This window comes from Pagrus pagrus (genome assembly GCF_965226575.1).
Source record: "Pagrus pagrus genome assembly, chromosome: 15".
Classification (NCBI taxonomy): Eukaryota; Metazoa; Chordata; class Actinopteri; order Spariformes; family Sparidae; genus Pagrus; species Pagrus pagrus.
The window spans coordinates 23433865-23459062 of NC_140199.1; the positions used below are offsets into that span (position 1 = coordinate 23433865).

The 25198-nt window shown below is 40.4% G+C and overlaps 2 protein-coding genes across 5 annotated transcripts in view; both read right to left on the bottom strand.

Annotated features, from left to right (window-relative positions):
• Positions 1-581: 581 nt before the first annotated feature.
• hps1 (HPS1 biogenesis of lysosomal organelles complex 3 subunit 1) lies at positions 582-9762 on the bottom strand. Of its 4 annotated transcripts, none has more exons than XM_084376281.1 (18): positions 9487-9762; positions 7358-7548; positions 7118-7252; positions 6527-6669; positions 6330-6438; positions 5537-5697; positions 5327-5429; positions 5139-5223; positions 4975-5033; positions 4711-4878; positions 3823-4002; positions 3560-3636; positions 3330-3467; positions 3056-3121; positions 2738-2882; positions 1498-1611; positions 1304-1386; positions 582-1219 (listed from the first exon to the last, which is right to left on the bottom strand). In XM_084376281.1, exons 2-18 carry the CDS (start codon positions 7472-7474, stop codon positions 1057-1059), a joined length of 2046 nt encoding a protein of 681 aa, XP_084232407.1. In that variant the 5' UTR covers positions 7475-7548; positions 9487-9762; the 3' UTR covers positions 582-1056. The 4 variants fall into 4 exon arrangements, with proteins under 4 accessions (XP_084232407.1, XP_084232404.1, XP_084232405.1 ...); XM_084376278.1 differs by having other exon boundaries at positions 582-1222; XM_084376279.1 differs by having other exon boundaries at positions 582-1222; positions 9464-9762.
• A 3552-nt stretch (positions 9763-13314) lies between these two features.
• hpse2 (heparanase 2) overlaps positions 13315-25198 on the bottom strand; it is a gene marked incomplete at its 5' end in the record, with an annotated part of 63661 nt that continues 51777 nt past the window's right edge. Inside the window, 4 exons of the mRNA XM_084375275.1 lie at positions 13315-15150; positions 17729-17875; positions 20590-20735; positions 24814-24928. Of these exons, the coding sequence (XP_084231401.1) occupies positions 14988-15150; positions 17729-17875; positions 20590-20735; positions 24814-24928 (571 nt within the window). The 3' untranslated portion in view covers positions 13315-14987. The remainder of the gene's footprint in view (positions 15151-17728; positions 17876-20589; positions 20736-24813; positions 24929-25198) is intronic.

A 25198-nucleotide genomic window follows, 5' to 3' on the forward strand; every position in this document is an offset into this window, starting at 1 on the left:
GAAATATCCAGGCACCTGGCAAAAAAACCCCAAAAACCAGGACCTTTATGACCTCAAAATATGCCTGCCTGAGAGTAACAGGGGCAATTACTCATTATAGTTCTTTATTTCCTTATTTACACTAACTTTGTGCATGTAAAATAGTCTTGGTTGGAAAACGCCTTTTATGCAAAATGCATAAAACTACATAAACAAAGTTCATGTCTTTAAAAACTGTAATAAACGATATTTTGCCAGATTTGAAATCTCATTGGCTACATGATGCATCAGTCACCCTGAGGCTGGCGTGTGAGTGGCTCAGGAGAGAGGAGAAAGAAGACAGAGTGGGTCTACATGATCACTCATTGGCTGTTTTAGGCTCTCAGGTGGACTTAGAAGCTTCTATCCGCTAAAATGCTCGATGAGGTGGCAAAACTTTGTACATGCTAGTTTGTTAGCTTGTTTGTTTATTGCACCTTGCTAATGTGATTTGATTAGGAATGGTTTGCATGAATAGAATCATTAGAGTCTAAGCTTTCTAACGATGTATGGTGTTACCATACACACTTAAGACACTTAAGAGAGACATACTGTAATTACTGTTTAATCATTTATTTATACAACACTAGTTGTACTAAAGGCAGAAATGGACTTCAATTATAAAATACATCTTCAGAAATATCTTCATTTATAAAAAATACTTCAGCTGCACATTTTTAAAAGTGAAAAAAACAACAACAGTATTACCAATAAATAGCAAACAGGTCATAACTGAGTATTCAAAAATATTTTACAATCCACAAAAAATTAAGCTGTGATATCATCAATATCAATATAAGACACAAAACAGTGCAGAAGTGCACAATGGTGTTGGAGTGTGCTGATCATGAACGTAAGTGCATCTAATAAATAATTTAGGTCAAATTATGAGAGGAAACACAACGTTTTTCACACTGACAGTGATGGACCATGAAAGGCACATGACAAGAATATATCTGCAGAGTGTTTTTCAGTTCTTGGCAACACAACACCTGCGAACGTCGGCTGCTGTGACTCAGTTCAAGCGCGTGGGTGCGTCTACAGCAGCGGATTGCGCGAAGGCTCCCACAGTTTGCTTGCCAGCTGTCTGCAGTGCTGGAGGATGATCTCTGTGGGGATGACCCCCAGGTGAACCGTCAGCAGCTCGTAGCACTTCACCACCTCCCCCTGGTGATTCTTGCTGTAGTAGCGCAGCAGCTTCCTGCTGGACAAGTCACTGTCTATAGTCAGCAGCACCCTTTTTTCAATTAATCACATCTTATTTTTGTCATGCACAGTCGTTTACCTGTAGTAGTCCCAGGCGAGCATCCCAATGGGGGCAGAGTCATCAGGTAGGACGGGGATGTCCCCGGCCTCTAACTTGAAGCCCTGATTGGTCAGATATGCTCTTTACAGGATGCCGTATTTGAATTTCAGCAGTTTACTAACATTAAACTGATTTCTTTTCATTACTGTAGACGCTAAACACGCCAAACTTACCGTTTCATTTTCAAACCAGAGGAAGTAGCAGAAGAAGAAATCTCCATCGCGCAGTGTGACAGTGGAGTAACCCTTCTGGAGATAGTGCCGGGTTGTGCTCACCAGGCTCCACACCTTCAGTATGGATTAATAAGGAGACGTTCATTTAGACAAAGACAAACAAAGAGAGCTTTTTAAAGGAATAGTACAACATTTTGGGAAATATGCTGACGAAGTTGAAGCTAAAGACTGTCGACAAAAACTGGAAAAGCGGCTGTCAATACAAAATCTGCCTACTAGCACCTATAATGCTCCATATTTCACATGCTGTGTGTTATTTGATTCATTTGTACAAAACCAGAAGTATAAGAACAACAATTTGCTGTTTTTCAGTGGATATGATCAGGACTTTTTCTTCTTGCTAAGCTAAGCTAACCAGCTGATGGCTCCTGCTACGTATCAGAGTGGCATCGATCTTCTCATTTTACTCTCGGCAAGAAAATGAATAAGGATGTTTCTCAAAATGTCAAACAATTTCTTAAAGCATTAATAAAGTATTTTAACTGCAAATTTAGTCTTTTAACTGCAAATTTAGTCTTTTAAGTGGTCATATTTGATAACTTTCCTGCGATATATTGAACTCTTATTACAAAAGTAGCAATAATATATATATATATATCCCCACCACATACTGTTTGTATGAGGGCATACAAAAAAAAGTCTCTAATATGTGTATAGTATATATAAAAAGTATAATTACTACATTACAATCCTTAAAATTGCACCTACTCCTTCACCCTCATCAAAAAAACTACTTTTCATTTCACAAGTTACCTGCTGTACACAAGATGTCTCCTACTTCACTATTAAGCCCATTCTCACTATTCTGATCTGTGATGTCACAAATCATGCTCGTAGGCCCGCCTCCCAGAATCAGATTTTCACTGAGCACTGAGAAAATGTACACTGTCAGAAATGAATGTGAAAACAGCCTGTTAGTGTTGTGTCACACACGTACACTGTTCTACACAGTGAAGCTCAAACATTCAACTGTCGGAACAAGAAGAAAGACTTTTTTTTTTGACTGGAGGGGGACTTTAAATTATTAATATTATTGGTTCTCTGTACTGAAAGAGAATTCAAATGAGGCTCTAATGACTCGATAAGATGAACAGTGTCTGATGCGCTCTTGATCTATTCGTCAGCAGTTTAATGCCACACTCATTAAGTTTTGGAGACATGCGCCTCTTGTATCCTTCACCTTCCTTTTGATGAACTGAGCCACCGGGCCCTTCCCCAGCTCAGATGTGGCACGCTCTGTGATGCTGAGCGACGGTGCAATCATTTGGCCAGTGGATCGGTCCACGCAGATAAAATGGATGAGGCCTGGGAAATCCTCCAGGTAAGTGAGATTAACTGGGTCAAGGTCAGTACACTCAAGATGACAGTGCGTTAAAGTGTAGAAAGTTTTCTCAGCGTATGCACGTTGTTAAAGACCACAAAAATGTGCATGGACTTCTGGAAACATCCCAACTTTAGATCAGACACAACACGGAATCACATTTCGCTGTAAGGATATGACACCATGGTGATATTCCTCTTGCTTTTCACCAACAGGAAGTCCTTCCAGTCCATCAGTTTCTCTCTGGCAGAGACAGAAGGGTGACATATAAAGGTAGAACAGAAAGACAGCGATAAAGAATAAGAGGAAGAAGATGTGAAAAATGAATTGGAGACTTTCTTGCAGGGATGTGTGCGCCAAAAAGTAATTCAGAAATTGTGATTCAGATCTAAAAAATGTGACATTCCCGACAAAAGTAGTGCACAAAGATGTTCAGCGGACTGATACTCACTGCACCATGGTCTGGGCTCGTTCCTGCAGACCCGGGGAGAGACGTCGAGGAATGTCGGTCGGTCCAGACTCAATAAGAAAACACTGTCGGTATATTCCACACAGCTGGGTCTTCATATTCTTACACCACGGGATAAGACTGGAACAAAAACATGAAAGGAGTCGTTCAGAGGATAGTCCAACAGCGTTGCTGTGACACGTTTTGGCCAACAGAGGGCGGCAGAAGCTTACTCTCTGTTGAAGCCGGGACCTCCTCTGGCGAAGGCTCGGTTCTTGAACTCGGTCCAGACATTTTGTAACTGTGCAGACTGGAGAGACAACGACAGAACAGGACGCAGATTTTATTTGTCCAGGCCCAAGAACTAAAATATTTTCATATGATCAATCATACCTGTGTCTATAAGATAATTACTAAGCATTTCAGCAAAGATAACTATTTCTTTCGGGGAATTTGGGGAACCTGGGTTGTATACAACACACGTAAAAACCCAGACCTGTATCTCACTGGGCCCCAGGGCTTTAATGAATTTATCCAGCTTGCTGCGGATGTCGAGTATCGTCGGCTGGCCTCTGGTAGCAGCAGAACCTTCCTGGCCTTCACTTAAACGTTTCTCCAGTTTGGCGAAGGCCTCCAAATACTTATACACCGACATGGCCACTGCGCTGGTAGGAACCTAAGAAAGAGACACACATGGATGCTCGTGTGGTTCAGCAAAAATGTGCTGATACCCTGTGACAGGCAGGACTGCAGCGGTACACTGTGGTATTAAAACTGACGGTTGATAATAACAATGTAGTATCACATACGGTGTTATTTGTATGAGATGGTTATCGTACCATGACAATCTCATACTGTTGCAATCCTACTGACAGGGTTCCCACACCTTCTTAAACACCAAATTCAAGGACTTTCCAGATCCATTTTCCTCAAATTCAAGGATCCAACATGGCATAGTTTACCAAGGATTAAATGGTGAGAGTTTTTATAATGAGAACTAGCATGCTTTATAGAAGCTCACAGGCTATTTAAAAGGAGGGAGAGGGAAGACAGAAAACTACAGGAGACACATGCAGACAGTGAACGTAGCCTATCTGCCAATTTTAGGTAAAAAGAAAAATATCAAAAGAACCTCAATTTCTGTTCTTGTACAGGGACCTTTAATGACTAATATCTCTTTTTGAAACTTCCAAGGCCTCTGCTTTACTCTTACATTCACAAACTTTTAAGGATTTCAAGGATCTATGCTAACCCTCTTGTAAACACTTCAAAAAACGGTATTAAGATGATAAGTCCGGATCAATGTGTCACCCCTGTGCCCCCTGCTCTCCACAAAACCAAAGGACTACACGCCGTACATGGTCGTGTGTTGGTATCCACAAACCTTAGTCAGCAGCACCAGTGTGATGCCAGGCCACAGAGGCAGGCAGTACATGGAGTGAGGCATCATGGGATACAGCCCCTCTTTGAGCGAGACCTCCAAGAAGACTCTGTGAGGGGTTGAAGGGTCGGGTGGAGGAACCTCCAGAGTCTGCAGGCTGTCCTCCGCCATCTGAAGACATCATTATTGGATACAGTTATCAGGTCTCACCCAAAACTTAACACTTACTAACCCTGCATAGAAGGAGACGCTCAGATATCCTCTCACCTGGATGTCTGGGTCCACAAACTCAAACACAGGGGTACTGCCTCTCACCGGCTTGTACTCTGAATCATAAAAATAAAAGACAATACATCATACGACACTGATCCTCCACCTGGTCGTAGATATGCAGGACTTCAAAGTGCAGAGGAGCTCGCCACAAAACCCACCTGAGCTGCTCGAGTCTCTGTCTGTAGGGGAGGGCTCCGGGGTGTAAAAACTTTCAGGACCAGAACCAGATGTGCTCTCAACATCCTTCACAGGCGAACAGACGACATGAAGAAGAAGAGTTAAGCCAATCAGGAACAACCAACAGTTTAATGGCCGTGCTATGTGAGTGGCTGTCAGCACTTTGTACCTCAGGCCCGGGGTCGTCCTGGTCTACGTTGCTGGGGTACATATTCTGTGCCATGATGATGAGGGTCAGGAGGTCTGAGGTGGTGAGCGTGCTCGCATTACGGCTACAGCGAGCAGAAAGGAGCAAAGAGAAAAGCCTCTTCACTGAATTGGACGTTTTACAAAGGAAACTGTGTGATTTAGGGGGTGAATGTGACGAGCCTCTCCGTACCTGGAGTAGAAGGCGAGCAGTTTGGTGTGAACCAGGATGAAGGCGTGCAGCACCTCCTCTCCTGCTCTCTCCACGCTGCTGTTGAGCTGCTGGACTAAACGGCGCTCCAGGAACTCGATGCACTGCTCGCACAGCGTGGGGTGGATGAGCCTCTCCACAGCCTGACAGAGGGAGGACACAACATGAGAGCGTCAGCGTGCGTGTGTGATTCATCAAACAAAGCTAAACATCATTTTTCTTTTACTAAATAATCCAGAAAAACACATCTAAAAAAGGCCCATATCTACATTTTTATGATGACAGCCCACATGCCAGGATTGCATCACAGACCTTTAACATACACAGTTATATATGGAGCAGACAGAATAATACAAACAGCCCAAGGAAAAGGAGCTTTTTACTAGCAGGAAAAAATGTCGACCTTCTGGCTTTTTCTGCCACCTAGTGGCTACAGTGTTCCTACCTCTGATGTAGCAATGCACCAAAGAGCATTAAGACTACTTCACATCAAATAATGTGACTCTTAATACTTTAAACAGGAGTAAACGTTCAGTAATTCACAGTCACATCCTAAAACAACATGTGCTCTATGTACTATAATACTTTTCAGTATCATTTGCTTTACTCTTTTTAATCATTATCAGGTAATGGCTGGGCAATATATGGATATTATATTGTTGTTGTGATATGAGGCTGTGTGTTATCTTAGATTTTGGATATTGTTATTTAATGGTATAGTTTTAAAGGCTGCATTTAACACGGTGTGAGTGTATGAAGCAGCAGTGCACTGCACCTCCACTAAGAAGCTCTGGTCGTTCTCCCGCAGGTGGCTGTAGGTCTCCAGCAGGCTCTGGAGATGCTTCCACAGCCTCCCTCTCTGGTCTGTGTCCTGAGGACGCAGCCTGGTGACAAACAGCACAGTTCATGTGTCAACTGGACGCCGCCTTAAAAACTGTCCACCATCAAGAAGGAACATGCTAAATGTCTCACTCTTTTCTGAGGAGGTAACTGCTGAGGGTGACCATGCCAAACAGGACCTCAATCATCTTCTTCATCACGTAGGTCTTCCTCCTCAGATCGTCCTCCCCCTCCTCGCCATCTCCATTCACAGCGATGTAGAGGCACTCGTCAAACTAAGGACACAAAATGACCCAATTAGCTCTTATTGCCTCAAGCATGTGAATCAACTGGAAAATAAGGTGGAGATGGTTCTATTAAACTGTTCTCTGGGGAATAAATATTTAAACGGGGAAGATCTAAGAGACCTGAAACAAGTGTTTGGACTCGATAATTGTATCATGCGCTGCAGCCGGACAAAGAACGGTTTGATCCCTTAACAAGACTCACATGACAAACATGACGCTTCGCTGTAAGAGGGGCCTGCATTTAGGTCACAGTGATATTACCACTGGCAAGGCCGAGATCAAGAACGCAGGAAACATGAAAGAATCCCGACGCCAGATCAAAAGAGGTTTAAGAAGAGACTTGCATCCTTTTTATCTTCTGCGTTATTAAATCATGAAGAGATCTGATCTGGGGATCTGTGAGGAAAGCTTTTATTTTGAAAGGGCTGGCCTGTACCTGGTGTAGGACGTAGATATGGTTGTTCTCCGTGGTGAAGGACGTGTAGCTGTCACCCAGCCGGTCCACCATGGTGCTGCAGGAGATGATGATGGGCGCAAACAGGGTGCTGATGCTGTCCTCGAAGGCTGGAAGCTTCAAAGGGCAGAGGGAAAGTCAGAGATGAAGTCTTGTTCTAACAGCTGCAGGAAGTCAGTTAAAACGCAGGAGCACAGTTAGCCTCCTCCTGCTCCTCCTTACCCCCTGGCCCTCCTCTTGAGACGCCCCATACTGCTCCTGGATATGCTGCTGATACTCGGGGTCAGTCCAGTGGAAGAGGACCTCTGCGCTCTCGCTGGCTATCAGCAAGCACTTCATCTGGACCGCAGACGCACTGCTGCTCTGCTTCACTGTGGTGTCCTGTTTACTCCAACGTCTCCACACTCATTATGCTGGGAAGACAAAGAACAGACAACTCATTACACAGACGTTTGAGTCTAACCTCAGATGAGTCAACTGGTCTGAAAGTAAGAAAACACTCAGATCTATAATCTGGAAGTGTCAGAAAAGAAGATTTGATATTTTCTTGTAAAAGGGTGGCTGATAGCTGTCAGAAACAGTCCCCTTTGCATCTCTATACCATCATCAGTTGAATGGAAACACTGGATTTCAGCCATGAGTTTATTCTCTTTAAATCAGCCTTCAAAACAGGCCTGAATATGGACACATGGAAAAACAGAGAGCAAGGGGGACCTTTTTCCCACACTCCATTGCCTTTGACCCAACACAAACAGGCTCCAAGAGCTGATATTTTATCAGTGACAACCTCTGGTCAGAGCACAGATAAACATGACAGTGAGGGATTTAAAGCAGATACAAGGGTCGACGGTGCTCACATTTGCAGAAGATGGTTTGAAATTGCACCTCAGGAGATGTATTCTTGCTGTTTTTCAGGAGAAGACTTTTAAAAAAGGAGGAGAGAGAGCATCAAGTACTGGTCGTCGTTGGAAATGTGGCCCTCAGAAAAGAACGCTCAATCACAGTGTATCTACAATCCTTCAACAACTCTTTGTCAGCATCAGACATAAGAATGTGAGTATTTGTGGTCTGCTTTCACCATCACACACAGCCAGAAAAAAAATAGGATTGTTTCACTTCCCCAAACGCCATTAAAGCTGAGCACAGGGCCTGCTCAGCCTCTACAGGGCTTTTTCAACCCGTTAGAAGGCTTAGGAGCAGCACGCAGGCCGTCTGGGGCACACTTAAGCCGACTGAACGTAAAATCCCCAGTAGACTTCTTCCAAGTTTTATCTTTAAGCTTTTTAGATGTTGTTTAATTATATTACTCACACATAAGCAACACAAGCACATACGTAATGCGATTATTTTGACAGATATTGCGACATGTTTCACAATTCGTGGTAATGATAACTTTTGCATCAGAAAACATCTTGAAATTTGCTGATTTCACTTAGCATTATTAAAGGTTCAAGGTTAATTTAATTGTAATTCTTCAACACATGCATGTACAACTAAATGCAAGCTGTAGTTGACTAAACCAGACAGGGAAAACACTATTTTTCATGGCTGAGTTGTGAGGATGAGTTCAGGAGGAAGAAGCTGCTCTGCAGTCTGGTGGGACGGCAGCGGATACTTCTGTATCTTTCACCAGATGGCAGCGGGTCGGACAGACTGTAGCTGGGGTGGGTGCTGTCTTCTGGTGTCCTTTGGGCTCTGTGCAGACCATCTCACTGTCCTTGGCCGTGCATGAACCATGCCAGCTTTGGATGGTTCTAGTCAGGACACTTTCTATCGCTGCTGTGTGAAAGTTGACGAGAACTTGGCGCTGGGATCTCACTGTCTTAGGTTTCCATTAGAAGCAGAGCCTTATCTGTGCCTTTTTAACCAGGGTGGTGACGTGTGTAAACCAGTAACTCTTCACCAGTGAATGGGTTATACTTTTTTTTTTTTACGATTTATTGTGCAGCCCTTATAGACATGGTAATGCTTGATTGCATGTTGCATATCAATGAAAAATGTAACACTTTCTTGGGGAGGACTCACAAACCTGCCAGAAAACATATGCACCTTTGCCAGACTGAGGGAAAACACTGCACTAGGAATGCATTTGATCATGTTTACTGGCAATCAGCCATCATGAAGTGAGATTCTAAGCAGTGCTGCTTCCTGTATCTGTAGACTACAGCCTGTATGTGTCACAGCTCGACAAATAAACAGTATATTTATCTCACTTGAATCTGCTCCGATCCGTGAACTACACCCCGTGTTTTACCCAAACCCTGCACTCTCTCAGCAAACTTTTAAACTTCCCTAAAGCCAACGAGTGTCCGTGAACACAACACGCACCTCCAGCTCGTGTCACAACTCACTGTGTGTATTCTGCTGCTGATCCCAGCACCTCATCTCTGTCTGCAGCTGTCTTCAGTGCCTCTCGCAGCTTGTCGTGGAGCTCTTCTTCATCGACAGCTGCTGTCTGTCTGTCCTCCTGCTTCCTCCCTCCCTCCTTCCTTCCGCCACACCAGCCCGCTGAGTCATGTGACATCAGCGGGGCTTTGCGAGCAGGAAGTGAGCGCTGCTGATCTGAAGACAGATCAGAGCCGTCAAGCTACAGAGGAGCCTTCTGTGTGAGACTGCTCCTGGGTAAGTGTCGGTGGTGAAGGGGGCTGTTCTGGTGTGCAGGAGCTCCGTGATCAGCGAGGCAGGGACAAGTCATGTGCTCGTGGCTGAAGTGGGGCGCGTGACCGAGAGACTGCTGTGGACAATAGTTTGGTATTTGTGGAATGCAGCTTAGATTGCCAACTAGTGCAGATCAGCAAGAAAATAGGCCTGTTAGAGTAAAATAAGTCTAAGTCTATAGAGACTGAGGGTTGGAGGTTTTATTTTTTTAGGACATACACTGTGCAAAAGCTTTTTTTTTTTTTTATTTCTCATCACACTTATAAAGTAATAACAAAGTAAGAGACTCACCACAAAGACACAATCTCCCTGAAGTCACATTTTAATGAGATATCGGGGATTGTTTGTAGACATCACATTTTATTTCAAGCAATCTTGCAAGCAGATTTCAAATGTTACTTTTTACAAGCAAAAGATACATTTATTAACTCTTTTCCTCTATTTTATTTTATTTTTTTTACTTTGTATTAACTTTTCTTTTTATACAAAGCAGAACATTCCTTAACATAGGACCACCCACCTAAAAAAAATAATAAGATAAAATTATATTATATTAAAGTAATAGATTTTTTTTTTAAAAGTTAAAAAATGTGTGAGCTTTAATTTTGATAAAATATCAAATGTAGTTCTGCTCAATAACCAGAAGTTATGTTTATGTTATTGTGTTTTCCTACAACATACATGAACCTGAATACTCATTAAAGGAAAAGTTCACCCAAAAATGAAAATCCAGTCATTATCTTCATGCTGATTGAAAGTTGTTGGAAGTTTTGTAGTCCACAAAACATTTCTGGAGCTTCACAGTACAACAGTGTTGCAGCATTCTCCTGAACAACTGAAGCAGATGGGGACTTGTTTTGAAATATAAAAAGAAAAGTGCAAAAAAACATAAAATTGCTCCATACATCTCATCCAGTGTACTCCAAGTCTCCAGAATCCCTAAGATCCCAAAATGATTTAAAAAGCTGTTGTTTACATCCTATTTTAAGATGAAATCTTCACTGTAGCTGCTAAGCTAATAGCATTAGCGAGCACCCCGTCTGAAGTAGATGCACAAGCTTGTCCGCATGTTGAGGGCATAAATAACCTGTGTTCAGATCAATTTATTTCAGATCAATTTGGGATCTCTGGGCGATCCAGAGATTTGGATTATAATTATGGAGCCATTTTATGTTTGTTTTTTGTTTTTCCTATTTACTTCAGAATGTTGTAACGCTGTTTTGCTGTGAAGCTCCTTTGTGGACTACGAAACATCCCATGACTTTCCATCGGAATGGGGGTGAGCAGATAATGACTGAATTTCCACTTTTTTGGTGTATTTATTCTTTAATATCTAGTGTTGTTAATGTAAGCCACTAATAAACATTTATTAAGTAAGAGAGCATAAATATATATAAATAAATATATATATATGCAAAAATATTTGTAAAAAAAACCCCCAAAACACTATATTTTTTAAAAGAGATATAAGAAATTTATAATAGGTAACGTAAGTATTTAATATTGAGTAGCCTCTCATATTTGCTCCTATATAAATATAACAGATTTGTTGTGGGAGACATATATAATATATATGCTGCAAATACACAAATACACTCACTAAACAGAGAATGTTTAGATGGTTACAACAAATCTGTGTTGTATCATAATATTCAGCTCAGACTGGATGCTTGGCTTCTGAGCCGAGCAAAGAACCTCATAGTAACATAAATATTTATGTTTTATTAACCTTGCTTCGGTCAAAATGGTCCAAAATGCCAAGAGTTCTACGTTGTGGGCCAAGGTCTAATCTAGTCCATCAGTTTTCTGGGGATCCGACATTCATGGAAGTCTTATTTAAGCTGACTCCTGTATATACAGAGTAAACATCATGAAATCCTCAGTGTATGCTAACAGGGCAGAAGGGGGCCTTGCATGTCTCAAAATGGATCACTGAGTATAAACAGTGTAAGGCAGGCCTGGGTAACAGTTACCTCCACTAAGGAGGCACTGTCACGCAGAAGTGGCCAGACACGGCGCAGTCCTCCTAAATCACAACACCATTAGATTTTGTCGGAGGAAGTGACGCTCAGCGGTTGTTATCACAACATACAGGTTTATATGAAGCAAACAAAAGTGTTTCCAAAGATTGGCTCGATAAGATCCTGGTCTGAATGTCAGGAAGTTCTCTCAGGCCTTGTTGCTCTATATTGCTTTAATTCATCACTTACAGGTCAGAGTTGCTTACTCAACAAACAGACTTTTGATTAATAAGTTACAGTTTGATTATGTTGTGCCCTGGTGTCATACATACTCTACAGCTGATCTGAGAACATTTTAAACTAACACAGACAGCCGATTTTCAGCAATTCTCTCGAGAAAGTTGCTGATCTGAGGTTTGCTTTAAAAATAAAGCACGTCTGCATATTCATCCAAATGTGCATATATGTGAGGCCTTCACAGTGTGATGAATAATATTCCTCTGCTCACAGTGGTCCAGGTGTTAACAAGTCTGGTTTGATTCTTACATGTCAACAATGTTGGCCTGTTTGAAATGGACCACATGTGAAATGAGACTGTGTCTGAAGCTCATTTCTGAGACCAAACATTTCTGCAACTTAGATTAAAGCAAAAGCCAATTTCCCATGAATGGAACTGAAAACAAAAACATAATTAAAGGTACATGCTTTGGATCATGTAGGGCCGCCGGCGTTGATGACTCACGGTCATGAAACTTCAGTGCAACTTCAAGAATATCCTTTTATTCGTGTGCTGTTCTTTTTCGGGGGAATCCGAATGACGAGCATTTTATTTAAAGGGTACATAATATCTAACCCTTCATCTCTGTTCTATATGATCCTCCCAGGCAGATCCCAGTTGTCTATGCATCAGCAGACACTGAGCAAGGTCTGGGGCCAAAGCTTTAAGTCCGTCTGGGCCAAAGCTTCAGCCCATCCTGGCTTCATGTTTCCCATCAGCAGCTGTCCCATTCAGTGACAAGACAGCACTCTTCCCACTACAAAGACTCACTCCAGCTGCTTCCACATCTGGGGCCACAAAGTGTAACAGTATTTATGCGTAAGAGTGAGTGAGTGAGTGAGTGCGCCAACAAAGTCAACTTTAATACTCCGGTCTGGGTCCTTGGCTTAATGATGCAGTTATAATTTGGCATTGTTTATTGCTATGTTCTGTCTGTACCAGGGTATCTCTGCTCGTCTTTGTGTTGCTGTGCAGGTATAAATCATATCTTCTCATCTCTTTGTCTCAGTTTCTTCTCCTTGCAACCATGTGCTTCGGCAGATCCCGGTTATGTCCTGCTGTGGAGTCTGGATGCAATACCCAATATTAATTCACATGATGGAACTGTTTAGACAGTTTATTTCCAAATCCTTTCTTGTTAGTGCGTTTACAAGCAGCAAGATTAATGTAGACTGACTCGCTGATCTTGACTGTGGCATGGGTGATTTGTCATTTTTACTGACGAATATACTGAACAAAAACAACTTCTTATTTGTAGGTGTTTATTATCAATGTAAACTTTTCTTAACAAAAAATAATATATAGGCACACTTTACATATCAAAATAGTGCTCTCAAAAAGAAATATGAACATCTCTACATGAACTATAAACACATTCAGAGGACAAATATTCTTTATATTTAATATGTTCAGGAACTGAATCTGCTCATGCTGATCTTCCACCATGTTAAGAGTTTAGAGATGGCCAAAACACTTTTCCTTGCTCTGTGGTTTTAGTCTAGAGAATAGCAAGCCCATCTTTAAATAGGATGGTTAAGATATTATGGAATAAAACTAAAAAAATTGCAGATGTGAATCATCCGTTATGAATCATATACCATCTTTAGGCAATTCCTTTTCTTGTTAAAAAAAAAAATATATATTGTCTGCCCTTCATTTGCATCTGCGTCATTCAGTTGCCCCGTTATTCAATGAATGCATTCTTAAAAGTATTTTTGACTTTTCTTAAGAGTTGGAACATCAGTACCAGTAACATAAGAGTCTTTTATAATAGAAATGTAAAAAACAAAGTATTAAATCATATAAATTAGGTTTATACTTTATGTAAGTAAACATATCAAGCTTAAATCACTTATTCTCGTCACTCTTTTTATGTACAATACATTATCTAATAATATATGACAGTAAATCTGTACAAAGTTATGTCAAATATATAATGTGTATTTAGTAGAAAAAACCCTAGCAGCATAAGAGGATTATAAAATGTAAGATCACACTGCAGATTGTGAGATAGCTTCAAATACACCTGAAAAAGTGGTATTTTAGAGTTATTTTTCAGATTTTTTGTGGATGCAGGCTATGTGAGGACAAATGTTTGGGATGGGTTCACATTGTTCTTTAGCTATGCATTGCTGCAAACAGCACCCGCAATATACCCTGGCTGTCGTACTCTGCAGTTAAACTGATTAAAAGTTGCGTCAGACAACTATTTTAAAGAAACAGATTTTTCCCTTTAAGCCACTTGATATGGCAAGGCAAGAAACTTTCAGAGGCACGTCAATAAGACTGGACAGACACATCAGTAGCTTTATCAATGATACACACACACATACACACACACGTGCGCGCACACACACACACACACAAACACACGCACAACACTCATTTAGTCCAGGCATGACCTTGCACACACCACAGCATTTTCTCTTTGTGGAAAGGATCAAGTCAAACTGAGGTTGACTTGTGTATGCTTAAGAAACGGTGCCTGTTCAGTTTTCTCTCATACTTTTTTGTCTGTCGGTCAGTGAAAGCTTAGAAAGAAAAAAAACAGAACCCTCTCTGCAGACACAGAGATAACAAACCCTTGGTCTGACAATCCAAGAGAAGAAAATATAGCTTAATCAAGTCAAATAATGTGGACTTTTTTTTGACATTTTGGTGATTTTGTGATTTGAAAAGTGTTCAGTGCAGCCCTTTTTATATGTCTTGGGCAAGTCTTTGTAATTTGGTAGAGTGGTTTGAATGTTACCATTAAACTCAAATAATGGTTGAAGAGGCTGCTGTTAAACCAGAAGATTGTAAGGCATTCAAGCCAAGTGTCCACTCCACTGAAGTGACAAAAACCCTAATCAAGTGGTGTTCTGATCTCCCTGCTTTCCCCATGAGGAGCCACACAGTTTTTTTGTTGGTAGACTTCTAATCATCTCTCCTATATCTCAGGGATGAAGGGTCAGTGTTATCTTCGGCAGGCGTATGCATTAATGTTTTTGATGACATAAAAGCCTATGGTCATGGGAGGCATGGCTATTGTCCGTCCAGCCCTCAGTGTCTTAGGCTTCAGCTCCGGGAACGTCTCATTATCCAACATGAGCAGCTTCTCCCCGTTCAGCTGGACGTGTCTACAAAAACAAGAAGGCAAGAAATGCAGACTGCAACATGAAACTGGCAGTTGTTGAAAATCTGCAGAGTAAATACGTGGCAGTTATTGAGGTTTTTCACCTCATCGACAAAAGACAGAAAATCTGGATCAATTTATGCATCTTCAGTTTTTAAGGGTTATGATTCTTGTACACTTGGGGGTGCTGTTGTTACAAAATTGCAGTTTCACACTGATGTTTCACAACAGCAGCATAAAATGAAATCAAACTCATTTATATGAACAGTTTGCAGTATTGAAATGGTACATTTTAAAGACTTAAGAAAATATTCTACTTCAGCAACAATCACTATGATGACTGTTTGCAGTATAAATCATGGAGCTTTGACAACGGTCAAAACCAAGAATATGTAATATAAGGCCTTCAAAGACATATTGTTTAAAATATCAATTTAATGTGATTTAATTGTTCCTTAAAATTGCTTTGCCTGAGACACAGGTTGATATATTACTGCATATTCAACATTTACATTTCACTGTGTAAAAGTAAAATAAGTTGGGTTATGAAAACAACTTAAACTGCTTTCTTTTCCTTTTAATCTGGGCAGGGAGGATTAATTGCAAACGGTGTGAATGAGAAATGCTGCTAACCTAAATATGTTGTGAAATTGCTCGCGTGCAGCCTTTCCGTGTTAGAAAAAATTCAAAACGTTTCATCCCTCTTTACGGTTGTTGAACAGATGACAAATGGAGTTGCCTCATGTCTGTTTTTATATGTCTGTTTTTAGGTTCAATAGTTTCACCATAATAAAATGTGAAATGTTTAAAATATAATTAAAGAGAAACTTTAACACTTCACAGTTATATGTTAAGGTGCACACTTGAATTATGGGCTTAATGTTAGGATAATTCCAACAAAAAGATAAAACGTTAACTGATGATCAGGAATATACCATGAAGACTTTCAACATGACAGTCAGCTTATTGAATTTCTTATAAATGCATCATTTCTCTTTTGTCATACAATATATTTTCTTTAATAAACTCTTGATTGTAAAATAATAAATCATGCTCTAAAGAGACACTTTTCTTCTTTAAAGTACTGCTGTTATTAGTAAATATTTTTACTGTCACACTGTAAAGTTCACAACAATACAGAGATTAAAGTCAGCGGTCTGGATATTTTTACGTGAACCTCAAATTCAATAAAATATCTAATTAAATTATGCTCAATAGTTAGACGATATGACTAACACAGAACTGCCCAAAGCTTTCTTTCAACATGCAAGGACTTCAATACTTGGCCAGCGTTAAAAAGTTGCACTACTCAGCAAAGTTTATAGACATCTGGTGTTGCTAAATTCTTCATAAAAGTCTCCCTGCGCTGCCGGTGGTTAAAGAAAGCACTTAAGGTCTGAAAAAGGCCCGTCGTTAGCTCGCTCTCCTATTAATTGCCTTGCAATCCTGTTCTAACACCTAAAACATCCTCTGTCATTATGCTGTTATTGAAGGATCATGCCTGAGCCTCAATTAAGGCCGTATGTAGGTATCGTATAACAGAAAGACACACACACAAACACACACAGTCTGGGTCATTAGGCTGTTATTCCAGGATTTGAGGCTTTAGTCTGAGTCAGAATAACAGGCCAGGGGCTTAAAGGAGAGAGAAGAGACTGAGAGCATAAATCTTTAATTTTAAGGGACGTTTTAAGGCAACATGAATTATATTACCTCGTTAGGTAACGTGTAATATATCATAGTTAGTAAAACCGAATTTAGGGGTAAAATGGCAATGAATATAAAAGGATGTAAAAGCAATTGATAAAACATCCATTGCAGGCTGTAAAAACAGATTCAAACGAACGGGCTGAGTTAATGTTTCCGTTTAAAACTAAGTTTCAGTTTAAATAAGGCCATGCAATATATTATGACAGTCTGATTTAACACTTTACCTCAATGTTTCTTTATAGACAAAAGATAAGGGTTCATTCTTTATTAGCTTTTATTGATTGTAATATTCTTTAAGAGTTTTGTTGATGTTTTAAGCTGCTACAATCTACTCTAGATAAAGACACGAGGAAGTTATTGCATGTAAGCGGATATTTTGCACACTTTGTGTGTATTCACACATCATACCGACTCAGCTGAATACTGAATTACGCAGCACCCATTGTTGTCTTTTAAAAGGCCAGTATATAACACCCTATTACGGTTGGAAAAAAATCAAATAATTAAAGACCCATAAACTTGCTCATGAAAATCTCATTATACTTATGCATCACCTCAATGCCATTTAGACCTTTGCAAAAGTAATTAGGTTTTGAATACCGCTTCAACGGAGATTTTTATTAATATAGAAAAAAGGTTAAGTGTTATTAATTTTTTTTTTTTTATCAAGCAGTGACGTGACTACAAGATTTGTATGGCTGTTTTGCTAACCTGGGTCTCTCCCCAGTACATTTGTCTTGTTTGATCAGCGTGACTGATTGGAACATGATACTCTATAAGAGGAGTTGTTTGGATAGAAAATAATTATTCAATACTGCCCTGTGTGTGTATGTGCATGTGCATGTGTATGAGTCAGAGAGAGTGATACTAACTTGGCTCTGAGTCCGTCAGTGCCGTAGGGTTGCAGCAGGTACTGATGGACGGTATTGTTCCGTAACGTCCCCGCCAACTTGATTTTCTTCCGTGACCGATGCAGGTTGATGATGTAGATTGTTATGGACCCCCTCACATAGTTATGACTAGTAGCAGAAAGAAAATGATTAATATGACATTAATTTTCCAAAGATAAGGAAAAAAGGGCTCCTCTCCACATCTGTTAATAGAGTTTTTTATATATTACCTTGCCATACTGAATAAAATTCTCTATAATTAAGGATGACTACAAAGAGAAGAAAGTCTTTGATTCTTTTATCACTTGTAGCAATGGGATGAAACCACAACTCCTTGATCTGATCTGGATCAAAAGGCTTTCAGAAAAATAATAAAGTGAGATGAAGCCTGCTCAAGAATGGAATTCCTTTACACAGCAAGTTGTCCTTTATCATGGCCTCCGACCTATCATCTATATTTAGGATGAACCATAACAAGCCATATTTTATTTCTGAAGCCTTTATCATCCCATAAGCCTATAAAGGCTATCCGATCCAAAAATCTGTTTCTCTTGTACAGTATCCAATAATCCAATATTAAAATCTGTCGCTGTATAGTCCAGGCTCTGAAGAAGGGTGTGAACGCAGCAGGCAACACTTCTTAAGTTACACAGACAACAGTGTTTGAGTCCCTCTCCAGAGAGCAAGGCACTGGGGACACAACTTGATAGGGATACCGGCCAGAGGTAAATAACTAAGCGAGACAGATAAGACAAACACGATAAAATCTAATAAGGGCCCAGATATTAGGACAAAGACAACACAGCTGTAGTGAATACCACATGTCAGCCTTGGTGTTCAGGGTCAGGACTGTGCTAAATGGTCTGGTAGACAACTCTCCCAGTTACCACCTCCATAATCTCACGTCTTTATAGCAATTTTGGTTTTAGGCTTGATGTTTATCTTTGTTCTCTTGGACACATTTAATATATTTACTGAGAGAAATAACGTTTAAAGTACTGTTAATGGGAACGCTGTGTGTCTGGCTCTGTGATAAACTTGCGGAGGCTTGTTCCTGAGAAACATGGACCATGGCTGCAAGTGATAGATCAGATGGTTAGATGGAAGGAGAGATAATGACCTCTCAGGCCTTTTTCAAATGATGAGGTTCTCAGAGATTCAAACCAGGAACATAAACATGTGTCGATGCTGTTTGATGTTGGAACATCGCCGGGAAGTGAAAAAAATGCCATGCAAACCACTAAAGGGGTAAAAGGGCAGTGAAAGTCAAAAATCTAATCTGCAAAGACTTTTCAAACCACTGACTGCCTGAGCACATTTCCAAGTCTTCGCAGCCTTACACAGCACAGTCAAACCACTAAGACTACAATGGTTCATCCACTTAAGGGCTTAAGTGGCAGACAATGGCAAGATGGGTTGGGTTCAAGAGGGTCTGCTCTAGTGCTTCACTGTCTGAACCAAGGGTAAACCCACCATGACGTCACCCATTGGTTTGTGGTCTACCGTTATAAAACCTTGAGTTTGGCATTACAACTGTAGCCATCTTGTTTTTCTGGAGCCAGAAGTGATCATATTTAAACAAGAGGGTGGCACTAGGGTGGGTACGCATTCCTACGCCTCTATACTGATTAGATCTGATTGACAACATGCCGTGGTAGCAACTTGTCAATCATAAGATGATGCCCTAAAGGATACCCTGCTTTATTGTCTATTTTACTCTAAATGGGACCATCATTTACAAAATGAACATCTTGCTGTATTGAACACGACTTATAGCAATAAAGACCATAAAGTCATTAGGAAACTTTTGCTGAGATAAAAAAAAAAAAGTGAGAAGTAGGGTCATTTTCTCATAAACTTACATACTATCTGACTTTTTTTTTAATCTAGTGGAGTCGCCCCCTGCTGGCTATTAGACAGATTGCAGGTTTAAGACACTTTGCTTAGAAGCTTTGCTTTTCAGACCAGAAAGCTCCTTCCATAATTTATACATTCAATGGTTTGAACATATGAATCCAGGGCTGATTTGTATGCTGACTGGAGCTGATTGGCATTTCCCAAATTCGCCATATATACCAGGTGTATGTATGTCCACCTGCTGAAAACTACTCCAAATATTTGCGTGCATGTCATCAGGACGTTATGCAACTCATTGACTGTCTATCTGTGCAGCTCTCCACTATTTTTCTAAGACATGCTCCACCTGTAAACGAGCCCTGTCTAGAGTAAGGCCGTAAGTCTAGCCTAGTGCTGACAGCCACTGGCCTGGGTTAAATGATAACCTTGAACAGGCCATCGTGGCACTCTTTATCTCCTCCCGGCACAGACCGCCTTATTGTCCCTCCCCCTCCCCCTTGAATACCCCCCTCCAGCCAATCCCAGATGGGATAAAGGCCTCGCACACCTTTCAGCGGCTCTTTGACGACAGGGAGACAGAATCCACACACCTGATAAGTGATACCCGTTAAGTTTATAGGCTCTGACCTGTGAATGAGGCAGACACCCCCTCTGCTTATTTATGGGAAGCTGAATGGCCGGTAAGGGATTTTGTTCTTCCTCAAAAGACAATGAGCCTCAGGTGTTTGCAGGAGGACATGGAGTGGAAGACGTTAAAACCAGAGCAGTCTGTTTTCCATTTAAATCTTCAAGGACATTCCAAAAGTATTGTTACACTTCACTGAAAGGGTAAGAGGATGTGAGTTCTGTCATCTGTCAGGCTCAAATAATAAAAAAAATAAAAGAAATACAAAATAAATCACATTATTTATTGATAATAGGACACTCCTGTCGAGTTTAAATGCAGGTTTCAAACTAATCCAAGGTCAGTCAGCTGTAGCACGTACTTGTAGTAGCTGGTACAGTGGGCGTAGATACGTAGCTTGTCTCGTATGACTCGCCCTGGTTGAGGCTTCCTCTGCAGTCCAGCCACCCGCACAGCTAAAACCCTCGGACCAACAAGACGCTTGAAGACCAAAGAGAACCAGTAATCCTGTGAGGGCAGCACCACAACACACAGAGACACATTTGGCATCAATTTTATGACTATAGGGGCTATTTTATCATCATAATATTCAGGACAAGATTCCTTACTTGGCTGCTGTTGAAAGATACAAAGCAAAAGCAGGGAGGTGTAGAAGGGGAGTTTTAAATATCTGATATAACTGACAGCAGGGAAACCGTTTAAACGCATTTCCAACTCCAATGCATTGAAAAGTAAGGATAAATCTAACATAAGGATTTTTATTAAAATAGACCCCTTATTATAGAAATGATTCCCGTGAGATTAAATATTCTAAAGTCTGCCAGCAAGGCAGCTCAACTGTGACTGGATGAAAAGAGATATATTTCACAAAAAGTCCAAATATCTCAGCATTTTGACACTCAACTTTAAGTTGGACCTTATTGTCCGATGTAACATGTCACATCGTATCTAACAACATCTGACATGTTTAGAATTGACAAGTCTTCAAAGTGACATTTTTACAAAATATTTAGCTCCATCCTGAATTGTTGTTTTCTGTTATCATTGTTGAGGGGTCCACTATACTGTGTCTGTAGTCTCAAGACTACACAGACTCAACACCTCTCCGAGAGACCCAGAACAACATGTGTTCCTCAGGAAGTTCCCATGCAATCCTGCATATGGCAACATTTAAGGGCTTCTTTTTTCCATGCAGGCTTTAACTTAATTTGCTGCCAAGGCATCGAAAAAGCAGAGCACAGTATGGAACTGTATAGTGTTGGCCACAGGCACAGGGATGGGTGGATGAATGTATAGACAGAATTGTGATCTTTTATTAATACAAAGTGTACAAAGCCAAGACCAGTTACAGGTCTGGGGTTTTATTTGCGCAAGATGGCCGGAATGGTGCTATACTCTTGCACTGTGTTCAAATTTAAAAAATAAAATAAAATAAATCATCAATAATTTGATATATTTGCATCTACGGCCCAGTTAAAATCACAGTCCAGAACAGGAATTGGCGAAAATATATCTCTTTTTTCATCCTGTCACAGTCGAGCTGCTTTGCTGGCACCTTCTTAATTCTCAACTAAATCTTTCTATAATCACCAGGACATTTCATGGCCGACTAAACTAAATAGAGATTTTGGAAATATTTTCTTTCTGGGGAATCCAACATTTCTATAATAAAGAGAATATTTCAATAAAAATCCTTATGTTAGATTTACCCTTACATGTCAATGCATTGGAAACTGTTTCCCTGCTCTCAGTTATATCAGATATTTAAAACTCCCTTTCTACACCTCCCTGCTTTTGCTTTGCATCTTCAAACTGATAATTTAATATATATGGAACTATGGACAGCCCTGTTAAAAACATAGACCGGAACAGGAATTGGCGGGACATCATACTGAAATTTTTTGGGATACATCAGCTGTGGTCCTAACTCCTCCGCTGTCTGCCTGTCTGCCTGTTTTCCGTCTGAGTGCCCTTGTGACTTTCTGGCTTTCTTTTCCTCAACTCTCCGTCTTTGGATAGACAGACAAAAATCCAGTGAAAATACCATATTGACCAAGAAAAAGAGAGCCAAGTAAACCAGTAACTTGTTAGGACTTCAAAAGTAAAACCATACACCATAAGACTAAAAACCTCAGCTGTATAGTTGAGGGAATAAAAGGACAATAACGAGGGGAGTACAAATGAACCTTTAGTGTTTAGCTTAATGCAGCAAATGAGAGTCAGACTGTCTGGTTGAGAGCCTGTTAATCCCTAAGAAATTCAAAGATCAAAATATGAGGTTATACTATTACACTCAAACAAGTTTCATTGTAGTGTTTTAATTTAACTAGGTCCATGAAGAAATTAGCAATCATCAACAAGCTCTAATTGGGTTTCCCAGAAAATAATAAAAAGATAACAGCCATTAAAAATGAACAGAAAGCAGAAGTGTACCAACAATGTGCAGCACGGGGAGAAAGAGCTGTTAGAGAGTGCAGCTTACTTCCTCACCTCCCTGCTTTGTATCTGAGACTGATTATTCCCTCTGTAGGGAGACAACAGGCACGTGGTGAGTGTCAACAAAACAGGAAAAGAAAGGATAATTGGGACAGTACAGCCAGTAAGAAAAAGGGAGGGGATACATGTGGAAAAGGTGAAGTGGGTGAGTCATTCAGTAGGCGGGAGGCTTTGACTGGATTCTACAAATGGAGGAGTCATCCTATATAGGGGAAGAGGCCAGGTCATAAATTTCCCATGCAGAGGACAGGTTGGCCCTGCAGTGAATTCTCTCAGCAGGTAGGCTGGTGGAGCCTGTAGACATCCAGCCATGTTAAAAGCATTGTGATCCTAGTGGGAGATCATCATTCCCAGAAAAATAATGGAGACGAGGGCGGGGGGGCTTCGGGTGAGCCATCTCAATTGTTTAATATATCATAGTTAGAATGAGGCAGAGGAAAATGCATGCCCGCTAGGGAGAACTAATGAGAGATTTAGTGAAAAATTATTGCCAGATCTTTCAAGAGTGATTAGTTCATGAGTGCAGTAACATTAGCGGTTAAAATGGTATTTTGGGATTTCCATTACAAAAGAAACCTGAATAATAACAAATGTTTGATTATTGCCTTGATTTCATCATCTTTCAACTTCATTGAAGAATACAATGATTTATACGGCTACATTTATTTATCATTTAACAATGCAAGGTTTGCAAAACAAAATTAAGTTTAAGTCCTTTTTAGGTACATCCCACAAAAATAAACAAAAAACAAGACATACTATTTTAAACGGTGGAGTGTGAACGATGAATTGAGGAGTCTCACATACTGAGGAATGAAGCTGTAGGTCCATACTGTAAACGTCTGACTCCTGCTGTGCCTCAACTTAATATAAAACCCCTTTTTATGACCTTAATAAATCATTTTTATGAACTTGGCTCACCGTAGCATTTTATCACTTCATCAAACTTTGAAATTTTCCCGCTGCAAAATGAGTTCAGTTCAATACTAAGATAGGACTTCAAAGCCCACTTTTTAAAAAGAAATATATTTCAGAGAATCATGTCAACTTTGAGTACAATAAAGGATTATTACAACCGCTGTCAATTTTAAAATTCCATACTTTTCCAAACCAGATTTGGTTTGTTTACCTATTGTGGCCGTTCAGTCCACACTCCTATGCAAAAACTGGACAATGTTCCACTGTCAAACATCTCTGCGCAATGAGGAAGTAAAATAACTGGCGATACCTATAGAAGAATGATTTTTCCTTAACATACTGAATAAATAACATTATATATTTTTATCTACGTATTTTGTAATCTCTTTTATAAATAAGAGCCTAAAATGAGTTGAAAAAGTTAAATAATTTAATTTTCACCGTGCCCCCCTCACAGCCATATTTAGTCACTGTTTCCATGAAAATGATGGTAAGTGCAGCCATATATCTATGAAAGGGGTTACTTTGGTAGAAAAGATAGTATGTTTACTTTTCTTAAAAACCACATCACTGCATAACTCATACATTTTCATACAGGCTGAATATTTGGTTATTTGTGATGCTATGTATATGAAATTCAAAGATATTGCATACTGTGTGGAACCCTGTCTGAATTTCAGGTGATTAATGCATCGTTGTAGACTAGGCTTGATGTATTTCTGGTCCCTGCATGATTCAGACCAAACCAAGGAGGAACTTGGGATTGGGCAGTTCCATTTCACACAGTGTTGCAGGCTATTTTACTAACATGTCTGTGTATCAGCATCTCGGGTTGCAGATCTCTCACCGTCTGACTGTCCCGCACAGAGAAGCACACAGTTGCGATGGGGGTTGAGGGGAGCAGTGACACTGTCCTGAGCTACTGACAAAAGGCTAAGGTTACATGGCATTTCGCCCCCGCGTCTAACCACTCATCACCACTAAACGCCTTTCATCTCACCTAATAGCTCCCACGGGAAAGAGCGAGAGGTGCCATCGAAGCACTGGGTCTGCTATAGAGAAGATCCAGAGCCTAACAGGACTACACAGGTCAGATCCTTATTATGATGATAATGAACTAATGAGCTAATAGCCATTCTAATCCTCGCTGAAGTAAAGTTTAGAGACTTACAGGTAAAGGGTTAAAGTGCTGGTCAACAAGGTGCGTGTATCCGTAGTCAAAGAAAGAGTGACGTAAGACAACATCAATCCCCTGCATAGCAGCCATTCCCAGCGTATTCATCCACCTGAAATACACATACAGAAAGAAAAGTATCAGTGAGGGAATACATAATCCCGGCGATGGCGGGGTGAAAGTGATTGAACGCTCACCTGCATTCTGTCATATGAACTCTAGAACATCAGTTAGTTACTTAATTTTAACCACCCTAATTTTGCAACACCTTCACCTTACACTTGAATGACCTCCATTTGCAGATACGCTGTTATAATGACAATAATCTGTAGTAGTTCTGGTGGCGAGACAATTAATTCACTGCTAAGTTTATTCATCTTAT